At 43.4% G+C, this 10482-nt stretch overlaps 2 protein-coding genes across 8 annotated transcripts in view; one reads left to right on the top strand and one right to left on the bottom strand.

Annotated features, from left to right (window-relative positions):
- srsf2b (serine and arginine rich splicing factor 2b) overlaps positions 1–2258 on the bottom strand; it is a 5863-nt gene extending 3605 nt beyond the window's left edge. For 4 of the 7 annotated variants that reach the window (XR_006822857.1, XR_006822859.1, XR_006822854.1 and 1 more), the window contains exons 1-2: positions 1627–2257; positions 670–1030 (exon numbers count right to left, since the gene is read on the bottom strand). Coding sequence is in view for 2 of the 7 variants with exons in the window: in XM_046038004.1 (XP_045893960.1) it covers positions 691–1030; positions 1627–2015 (729 nt within the window). In the remaining 5 variants the exon portion in view is untranslated. Of the gene's footprint in view, positions 1–669; positions 1031–1626 lie in introns of all 7 variants that reach the window. The other 3 variants (XR_006822856.1, XM_046038004.1, XM_046038028.1) reach the window with 2 other exon arrangements.
- Positions 2259–5063: 2805 nt separating this feature from the next.
- mfsd11 (major facilitator superfamily domain containing 11) overlaps positions 5064–10482 on the top strand; it is a 12250-nt gene continuing 6831 nt past the window's right edge. The window contains exons 1-12 of the mRNA XM_046037815.1: positions 5064–5372; positions 6008–6174; positions 6263–6318; positions 7010–7117; positions 7206–7285; positions 7371–7467; positions 7547–7605; positions 7713–7872; positions 9593–9636; positions 9721–9786; positions 9865–9990; positions 10091–10265. Of these exons, the coding sequence (XP_045893771.1) occupies positions 6079–6174; positions 6263–6318; positions 7010–7117; positions 7206–7285; positions 7371–7467; positions 7547–7605; positions 7713–7872; positions 9593–9636; positions 9721–9786; positions 9865–9990; positions 10091–10265 (1067 nt within the window). The 5' untranslated portion in view covers positions 5064–5372; positions 6008–6078. The remainder of the gene's footprint in view (positions 5373–6007; positions 6175–6262; positions 6319–7009; positions 7118–7205; positions 7286–7370; positions 7468–7546; positions 7606–7712; positions 7873–9592; positions 9637–9720; positions 9787–9864; positions 9991–10090; positions 10266–10482) is intronic.

Raw genomic sequence — 10482 nt, 5'->3', positions numbered from 1 at the left:
CTAACCAAGAACTTTGTGGCGCCTAAACCTAACCAAGAACTTTGTGGCGCCTAAACCTAACCAAGAACTTTGTGGCGCCTAAACCTAACCAAGAACTTTGTGGCGCCTAAACCTAACCAAGAACTTTGTGGCGCCTAAACCTAACCAAGAACTTTGTGGCGCCTAAACCTAACCAAGAACTTTGTGGCGCCTAAACCTTTTTCCCAATGTTAACTAGAAGACCTTTTTAAAAAGTTGCATATTTATTGTTGCTAACTCGACCACGGAGCTCTACACATCCAAAACAACGCTAAAGGGGTACCCATGTTGTCAATAAGCGACGCCAAGGGGTCTTGACCAAGCGTCCACATGTGACGAGATGGGAGTGAGATTGTGTTGCAGTTCAAGTTTGCAGGGAGGGGAAAAGACTCCCACTGTGTATCTTTACAGGGGATAATAAATAGATTTGTTAATGAGTAAACCAAGATTTTAGTTTTAAGAGCCAACTGGTCCAGCTCTAAAATAATCTTCATAATGATGAATACCTTCTGAATTGGCTGCTTAAGGGGGTAAACTTACCAGCTACAGCCAAATTTAAACTAGACCATGTCTCACCGTGGGACTAACAGAAACACAAAAGACACTGGAAACAACAAAGTTCTTACTGCCTGTGCAACAGCAACAACTCACCTCCTGCTGACATGCTGAGCTCTACGGGGTTTCGCCTCCATTTTCTGCCGCCGTCTTCGGTGGGCTTTTAGACATTGACCGGGACCCTCTTTTGGAGGAAGGGGTGCGGCTTCTGGATCTGGACTTGGACTTGGACTTGGATTTGGATTTAGACTTTGACTTGGATTTGGACTGGCCCCTGGATCTAGATCTGGAACGAGATGGGGACTTGGCAGCGGCCTTCTTGTTCCTGGGAGAATGAGACTTTGATCGGGAGTAGGACCGGGACCTGGATCTGCTGTAGCGGGACCGGCTTCGGGAACGAGAGCGGCTCCTGCTGCGGGATCGGCTGCGTCTTCTGTGTCTCGGACTGGGGGAAGAGCTGAATACATTCAGTGCGTTGAGTTATCATTGAAAATATCAAAAGCAGCAGCACTGAACTGAGGAAAATATGACCTGCAATAGCAGCCCTGAATGGACTATTTTGAACCAGAAAAATAAATATAAATTATATATATATATATATATATTATATACACACATTAAATGTGGTTTTGAATTAAAGATACTATATCCTAAAGAATACCAACTAAAAAAGCTTCTGTTATTGAAAAAGTCTTGGATCGCGGCTGCTTGTTTCTATAAAACAGGAAGAGGCTGAAACGTAACAAAATTACTGCAAGAAAAGTTCTCATTTAAAGTTATAGAACCTCGTGTTTTCCTGGTTAGGTCTGGTTAAGAACGGGGGAAATCAGAGATGTTAAAGTTGTGTTAACATACTCAGACCACGCCGAAAAGCTTTGTTTGCTGTACTGGATCTGTGCAGGATCGTAAAAACTACTTGTGTAATGTGTATTGCTCAATAGACCAAGGCCACCTAGAATAGGCACATTTTTGAATGGAGTCTGGCGAGTGATCACGTCCGTTACGTTACAGCTAAAAAGGGCTATCCAGGTAGCTATAACGAGCTTATCTTACCTTCTGCTTCGGCGTCCATGGCCGCCATGCCTCCTGGTCGGCCCTCCTCGCCGCCCTCCACCACCGCCGCCGCCGCCGCTCCCGTGGTGGGAATCCGGGGGTCTTCCGTACCGGGCCATCTGGACCCGCAGCTCCCGCCCATCGAGGAGCGCGCCGTCCATGGCGTCCATCGCGTCCTCGGCGTCCCTTTTGTCGTGGAAGCGCACAAACGCGAATCCGCGGCTCTCCTTCGTGTAGCGGTCCCGGGGGATGTACACGTCCCCGACCCGGCCGTACTTCTCGAACACGCGTCTCAGGGTCTCGGGCGAGGTTCGGTACGTTAAGTTGTCCACTTTGAGGGAAGTCATGCCGTCGACGTCTGGCGGAGGCCTACCGTAATTCATGGCCATTCTCCCGCGAGGCCTTGCAGCCTTCCTGAAAACAGTTTATATCGCGGCTACGACGGAGCCTACCTGCCTTCACAAGTCCGCACACAAACGCGAGGGGGTAATTCAAACCGAATCGTCTTGCCTGTATGGGGTTTGAAAGGGCTGCTCAATCGTAAAAGATGCGTGGCTGCTTCCCGCACAAACCCGCCTCGCCTGAAACGACTGCGACTGCTCCGAAAACCAGCGAGGTAAACTTCTTCCTCTTCTATGGGATTAGACGCTGCCCCGCTTCCTGTTTGCCGCACTGGCGCCGCCTGGTGGATTCACTATTTCTTCCTCCGCCGTTTGTTGTTCACGTTTTCTCTCATTTTTATTTCTAAGGATGTAATATTACTATGACAACGGTAAGTCTCTAATTTATGTGATTAATTCATAAAATTTTTTCATTCATAAGCAGACATTCTTAGGATCTCATCCCAACAACAATAAGAGAAAAAATAAGAGAAGCGACAGATTTATAGACTGTTATAAAATGTATTTGATGAGCTTCTTTGATACCATAACACTATTACTTTATCCTTCATCTATTGTCACTGTATAATGAATTTACCCCTTTTGTATCCTGCATTTGTTCATTTCTTCACATCTATTTCTTCACTTTTTCTACAGTTGTAAGCTCTCCGATGAGGATCAGAGAGTTTGTTTATGTTCGTCCTTTTCGTGTATGTATAATTTATATGGTATGTACTGGCTCTCTGATATTGTGTTGTGTAATGTTGTAATGATGAATAAAGTTTGTAAATCAAAAATGCCAATAACACTTGACTATATCCTTTTAGGTTATCCAGTACTCTGTACGTATTCCATCAGATTATTCATTTTGTTCCAGCTATCCAGATTAAGGAGAGTACACAGATTAAAAAACAGTTTCTCCAGTTGCTCCCAGGCCCCTGAATAATTTCCCTAATTTTTACTCAGTTTTCCCATAATAAGCTCAAGATAATAAAAGATTTCTTAAAGATAATTTCAGTATGGTTTTCAGGGTTATGAGTTCGATCCTCACTTAAGACCAATGAATCTCTTAATAACAACTTTTCTGAAGAGGATAGTAAAAAACACACAAAAGAAGAAAAAAAAATCTATTGAGAGCAGGATTTAAACACAAACCTTGGATTATGAGTGCTGTGCCAGCCAGTGACACCTATCTGAAATTCTCCTAAAGAAATGCTCCTGCCGACCCGTGACCCATTTTTTTGAATCGATGGCCGCTTAGGGCTTCTGTAGAGATCAACCATGTGGCTGGATGACATATTGGATGGACATACATTAAAATTCACAATAGTAATTTCCTCTGCCATAGATTTAAATTCATCTGCAAAGATTGTTTTGACCCTTCTTGCTGTTTCCATGGTGGATTTACTTTAACTGCGTTTTGACAATAAAAACACCAACACGCAAACAAAACAAAACGCTTTTTATTTTATTTACTGTGCGGGGAGGTATTATTTGGCACTGTTTCATTAGTTTGAATGCATGTATTAATTGTTTTTTTGCATTCAGGTGTTGGCTGCGGCCGAAAAGTCTTGTTTTTTGCTCAGGAAGGTTCCTCACTGAGTGAAGTGAACCGGAAGTATTTCAGTGGCAGCCATGATGAGAGCTGGTCGAATTCTCTAAAAGCTTAGTAAAGGTGCCTCAATGCTTCCTTTCATATCTCCTTCAGCATAGGGTACACCGGACCATCCTTTACGAAAGGAAAGGAGATAAAGCTGTCCCACAATTCCTTGGAGTGGCAACTTTTAAAGCGGTGCACGTTCTCAAACTCAAACAATAAAATCCATCAACCACATTTAGCAAAATCCCTGCAATACAGACGCACATTATGATTCTTGAATAAGACTCTCACAATTTCCTTCTTTCTTTTGGTTTGTCTTCTTTTGGCTTTGCTGTCATCTGATGCTGTTTCAACACCGTTTTATGTTTTTTCTAGCCTACAATAATAAAAAAGAAATAACAGACCATTGGCTATTAAGCCTTTTCTCTGTAATATGCATATGTCTTGAACTGTCAACAATAACTGCAACATGCGAGCTGTGTTACTGGTCTTGTAAAGTGATCAAAGTGAGGATAATGTTGCAGCGTGTAGGTTCGTGATATGTATCACCAGCCTTCAGCGCTATCATTACTTCAGTCACAAATGCTGACGCCCTTGCCTTACTGAAGGCTGGATGACCTCTAGAGTAGCCTAAATCTAATGTATTATTTCTTTGTCTCCCACACATTCATCTATTTGTCTTGTCTTGTCCTGTCTTTGGTCTGACAGACCAGAGATTCTTGTTCTCCACCCGCCTCCTCCTCCTCCCTCCTCATCTTCCTCCTATCCCATCTCCTCCGTCAACTCCTACTGTTCCTCTTCCTTACCTCTTCCTTCACCTCTTCCTCCTCTCCACACTGCTCTTCCTCCTCCTCTCTGGTGTCCTACACCTCTTACTTCAGGTTTCTCTGGATCCATTGTTCCAAAACTGGATGAACTGACTCCGGCCCTTTTATCTATCTGTTGAAGCTTCTGATTGGTGTGTTGTCAGTTTTGACTGTTTGTGTTTCCACCTGGGCGTTTCCAACCTTTTTTGTAGTCCATCTTCAGAACATTGTAGTTTCGTCACTGCAGGTCACGTCAGTAACATCCGCCGTCGGATTCTCTGAGCCCCGAGATCCTCTTTTCTTAAGTCCTTCACATCTTTCCTTCACCTCATGATGTTTTCCATCGATGTCAAGAAAAGGTGGTTAGGGAAGGAGATTTTTTTCTTACTTTTCGACCTCAGCCGTTGTCTTATTTTGGACCGGAAGTAGCTTTACTTGTACTGTTAGCTTAAAAAATATGAAACACTTATGCAATACACTATTTAGAATAAATATAGTGTTATTATCAAACTAACAAACGTATTTTAGAATGTGTTACTGCCTTTAAATGAAGTAAATTACCAAAAAATTAAAAAAAAAAAGAGCCCGGAAGTAGAATGTAGTTCCCATGAACAGATTTAAACTAAACTGGATGGGTTTAATCAGATTCGCTGTCAGTGAGTTTCCGCTGAGCTGAGCGTTTGTAGATCGATGATTTATTGCTAGCTGGTCACAGTCAGCTGATTCATTCACATGACAACCCTGTCTAGTTTCGGGTAAGTCCTGTTTACCGGTGCTGTGAAAGTTAGTCCAGAGAATCTGTTTTACAAGACGGAAACCATCATGTTAAAGTTAGTTTAGGAACCGCACGGAGAAGATAAATGGCTAAAGAGACCCGACGTCCGTCAGAGAGCTAACTATGTTACTGTAACACACCGAGACGGCACAAAGAGGGTTAGCTAAACTGCCTCAGCATCGTTGGTAAGTTGTTTTATTTTGCTTTTCAGTCCTACAGTTGTTTTCTTAAGCTTGACGTTACACAAAAGGAAAGACACACATGTCTCTTGTCATTGTGTTGATCTTTTCCTCTTTCTTCGGTTTAAAAATCCATCAGTTAAATGCCTCTTTGCTTATAGGAAGACTTCATATTTGACAGAGCACAAGTTTACGTCTTATGGCAATCCAAATCATCTAATTTATAATTGGGCATACAATTCATTAACCAAACAGCACTTATTTTAAGGCAGGCTAACTCTCTAGACCGTCATTTCTAGGCTGTCATCCACCAAAACACGCCTGGACCGGTAGCGGCGTGCGGTGGGAAACAGTTAAAAAAAATATAATTTTATCTAAATAAAGTTGCTGTTGAGTAGATCTATTGTATGCCGAAGTGATAATGTACGGTGTGAAAGCATAAATCTCGGGAAGGATTTGTGACTTGTCATAGTCTTTTAACTTTGTACGCGTTTGTGTTAAAACAACAAATTATTGAATTAAGTTTGGTTATAAAAAGAGGAAGCATAAGCTATTTTTCAATGAATGTTGCAGTGTGTGCATTAATGATACTTGAATATCACACACACTTCTGATTTCCACTTCTCTTCTTCTATTCTCAGATGTGCTGTTCACTCCAGTAGATTTTTTTTTTGTATGAACTTCCTCAAGGAATTTACCAAAATCCTGCAAAATGACTCCAGAAGGGAAAAAGCTGGTTAACATCATTATCCTAGGCTTCGGCTTTATGTTCATGTTCACTGCTTTCCAAACATGCGGTAATATAGAGGTAGGTTGGATTTACTGAGGCACATTCCAGATTGATTGCATGTAACTTCAGATAATATACCGATCAGCCTCTTTCTTCATCTTTACAGCAAACAGTTATCAAGAGCTTCAACAGCACTGAGTTCCACGGTAGCGGGTACACAAGGTAAACTGTTTGTATCCTTTACAGCCTGTTTTCTATCTGATGCCCCAGTACACAATATATAGACTATGCAATTGTTAGCCTGAGCACATAATGCTGTAGATTCATTCATTGATGCGGACCCCGTGGCTCAGTCTGTAATCAAATCTGTTACACTCCAAAGTCCTTGGAGGATAATTAAATCTTAGGTTAACTATTTTAGGAAAATGCTGTCCACATGTTGGCAAGACTCTGAACCCAGACAGTGAGCCCCAAATGGCTGCCGATGGTCAGGCCTATTTAATCTTGCAAAGTTCACTCCAGTTTGCACCCGTCAGGGTTTCAGCAGGAAACATATTACAGGATCCTGCAACTCAAGCAAACAAAGTCTTAAAAAGAAACCCTCCCAAAAAATGCACCAGTTGTAGGAAGTTGTCCACGGGCTGGATAGTGTCCACCAGTGGTTCTCAAAAGTTTATGCCCCCCAACCCGAGCAAAAGTGGATTTAATTTTTGAGACGATTTTTTAGGTTAGCAAAATAACCTTGTTGTCATCGGAGCGTTTTTGTTTATTTTTATTTCACCACATGAATCATATTCATCCTTCTTCCACGACCCCCCTGAAGTGGCCCTACGCCCCCGAAGTTTGGGAACCACTAGTGTACACATTGTCCATTACTGCACCCATTAACTGTCCCGCTATCTGTCACTTGCAGCATGGCCATCATCTATGGCGTTTTCTCTGCATCCAACCTGATCGCCCCGTCAGTAGTAACGATCATCGGACCGCAGCTGTCAATGTTTTTTAGTGGGCTTTTGTACAGGTAAACCAGCACTCACTAACACACCTCCTGCCCCATCTTTTTAACCCAAATTCAGGCTTCTAATGTCTCCTAATGTTGTCTTGTGCAGCGGCTACATTGCTATGTTCATTTACCCGTACACGTGGAGCTTCTACACTGCGTCTGTGTTGGTTGGAATAGGAGCAGCAGGTAAACAGACATTATCTAGTGGACTGATTTCTACCCAGGGAATACGTCTCCTCCACGTTTCCAATCTTTCCTCTTTGTGTTTTAGTCTTGTGGACTGCTCAGGGGAACGTTCTTGCCATCAACTCCACTGAAAACACAATTGGAAGAAATAGCGGCATATTTTGGGCACTGCTGCAGTTCAGGTGAAGCTTCTGTTTTGGGCCAACTTTATGGAGAACTGTGTTGTTTGGATTGTTTTTAACATCCCTCATCTCTCTGCAGCTTATTCTTTGGAAACATTTACATATACTTTGCCTGGCATGGACACACTCACATAACAGGTAGGAAGGAAGCTCGCTCACACGTATGTGTCACAGACTTCAGTTCCCATGCAGACTTCTCATGTGAAGTTTCATTTTAAGCATGTGACTCATGTTGTGTGTCTCAGACAAGGACCGTCAGACGGTGTTCATCTCCCTCACCGTGATCAGTCTGGTGGGTTGCTTCCTCTTCTTCTTGATCCGGAAGCCGGACCCTGAACCGGCTGCCTCTGAGGCGTCGGAGTCGCTGCTGCAGGCGGAGTCGTCAGAGAGCGGCTCCACAGCCAGGTGAGTGTTATCAGGGCTCCCATGAGTCCTGGAAAACCTGCAGTTCAGTCACTGTATTTCACTTATGAGTCTTGAACAAGTTCTGGAAAAATTCATCAAACACTGGAGAAAACATTGAGTTTTTAATGCGCAACTAAATTATTTCCATTTAAGGACATCATACTAACATCAGTAAAGTAACAGATCTACGTGTAACATTATAGACCCTAATACGACCAGCAATACGACTTGTAAGATCTATTGGAGTGAATTGCGTCAATGGGGTAAATACCTAGGGGAAGAAGTAAGAGTTAACGAAATAGCGCCATCAAGACAAGTGAGTTGTAAGGTGATAGAGGAAGCAGAGCACAGGAAGTGCATGTTAGGGGTTAGAGGTGTTTTAAGAGGAAGTGTTCTCCGAAGAGCTTCTTGAGAGCTTGTGTTTTGTTACATGAGAATATTAAGTATCATTAAAGGGGAAAGATTATGTTTGCAGCGCGACGTCCTTATGAGGCTCATACATTAATTAACATTAATAAGCAGTAATTAGGAGGTTTTTGAAGGAAAACTCTTAGTTATTGGCCTAGTAGTTGTTGTAAGGCATTAATAAGTGCTTTATTATGACTGATGAAGGGCCAATATGATACTAATATGCACACTAATGATCCAATCGGATCCATTTTTAATTATATAGCATATTTTAAAGTCCAGGTTTACAAAGTGCTGCGCAAGGAATAAAACTCAGATAAAAACATAAACAACACACAAACAAATGGTTCAGGAACAATTCAAAGGCAACAACAGAAGACCACACGGCCCTCTAAAAGGACGGTGGGGGCCATTTTGACCTGTGGAGGTAGCTCATTCCATAGTTCAGGGGCCTCGGCTGAAAAAGCCGATCAGTGGACCCTGAGATATAACGTGGACGGATTGTAGCCGCGGTCAGCAGTGGAGCAGTACAGGACAGGAGGCAGGTGACCTTCTGGCTGCAGATGCTGTCTTTTGTTGTCATTTTCCACATTTCTCTTTGAAACCGCTTTGATACAGTTGCCGCGGTCCAGTTCAGGGACGAGCTGGAAGGTGAAAGGAAAATGTCCAGGGAGAAATGTGAGCCTGCCAAAAGGTCGAGGGACGGACAGAGTGCTTTTAAAGGTCCAACAATTCTGTACAATTGTACAGATATGCAATATAAGATCCACAACTATGTTTTCAGTGGCGTATAAAGACGTCACATAATGAACGTTGTGTTTTTGTGAATGTTTTTATTACCTTAGAATGAGACATTTCTGTCTACATAGACCGCAGGTCCTCTTACGGGGACGTCACCATGTTGCACCACCATGTTTCTACAGTAGCCCAAACTGCCATACAGAGCGCATTTCATCACTACGTTGAATATGTAGTAGTAGTCTGGTTTATTAGAAGTAAAAAAAAGAAGTCCATGTAGAGTGAACTAGATGTCTGCGTGTTATTTATTTGCTCTGATAATGCGTATGTCGGCGCAAATGTTGATTCCACATTCCGACTTAAGAGCACATGAACACACGCGGAAGTCGGAAGAACGACTTCCCGGGAACTCGGCAAATGGGACCGCCGGAGGAGCACGTGAATGCACCGTGAGCCGCTGGTTGCAGTTAGCAACTCTCACCACTAGATGCCACTAAAACTTACACACATTTAAGATGATGCAGTAATATCAGTATCTTAATATCTTTATGACTTTCGCCCCCTCTCTCTGCAGCCCACCTCGCCCAGGCCTCTGCTCACAAGCTCTGGACGCTTTTGGTAAGTTTTTACTAAAACAACCTCCACTTGGAGAAAACAGAACTGGCTCACGTGTTAACACCCAACCTTTTGTTTGTTTTGCAGTTAAAGCCTGTAAAATATTTTTCACCAAAGAGATGCTGCTGCTGAGCGTCTCCATAGGATACACAGGTGGGTGAGGGGAGAATAAGTTAAGGTGTGTTGTTGCAGGTGGAAGTCAGACTAAAATGCACGCGTCTGCTCTGTCAGGCTTGGAGCTCACTTTTTACAGCGGGGTTTACGGGACGTGCATCGGCGCCATGACCCGGTTTGGCCAAGATGCGAAGGGTTTAATCGGCATCTCCGGCATTTTCATCGGCATCGGCGAGATCCTGGGTGAGTCCTTTGTTCCTTCTCCTTATATATGATGCAGTCTGTCACGAGGCAGCAGCTCATTTATTTCCTTCCTCTCTCTCTCTGCTCTGTCATTGGCTAGGAGGGGGCGTGTTTGGGATGTTGAACAAGTGCAACCGGTTTGGGAGGAACCCGGTGGTGCTGCTGGGCCTCATCACTCACTTCGTCGCCTTTTACCTGATTTTCCTTAACATTGCCAGCGACGCTCCGATAGCCCCGGAGGCGGGAACAGACCTGCAGGCCTACATCACCCCCAGGTACAAAGACCACAGCCGGGGGGGTTTCACAAAGCAGGATTACCAGTTAGATCAGGATCCCTTGAGAAATTCAGGATTGAGTTACTATTGGAATCACTGAACAAATTGAAGTTTGGAGCACAGAAGTCTAAAACTAGACCAGAGAATCAGTTTTATAAAGAAGGTTTAAATAAGTCTGTTCCTCCAGGCTAGTCATGTCCTGGTCATGTCCTGGTCA

Source organism: Micropterus dolomieu, linkage group LG02, assembly GCF_021292245.1.
Source record: "Micropterus dolomieu isolate WLL.071019.BEF.003 ecotype Adirondacks linkage group LG02, ASM2129224v1, whole genome shotgun sequence".
Taxonomy (NCBI): Eukaryota; Metazoa; Chordata; class Actinopteri; order Centrarchiformes; family Centrarchidae; genus Micropterus; species Micropterus dolomieu.
This window is presented reverse-complemented; position numbering and strand designations above follow the sequence as displayed.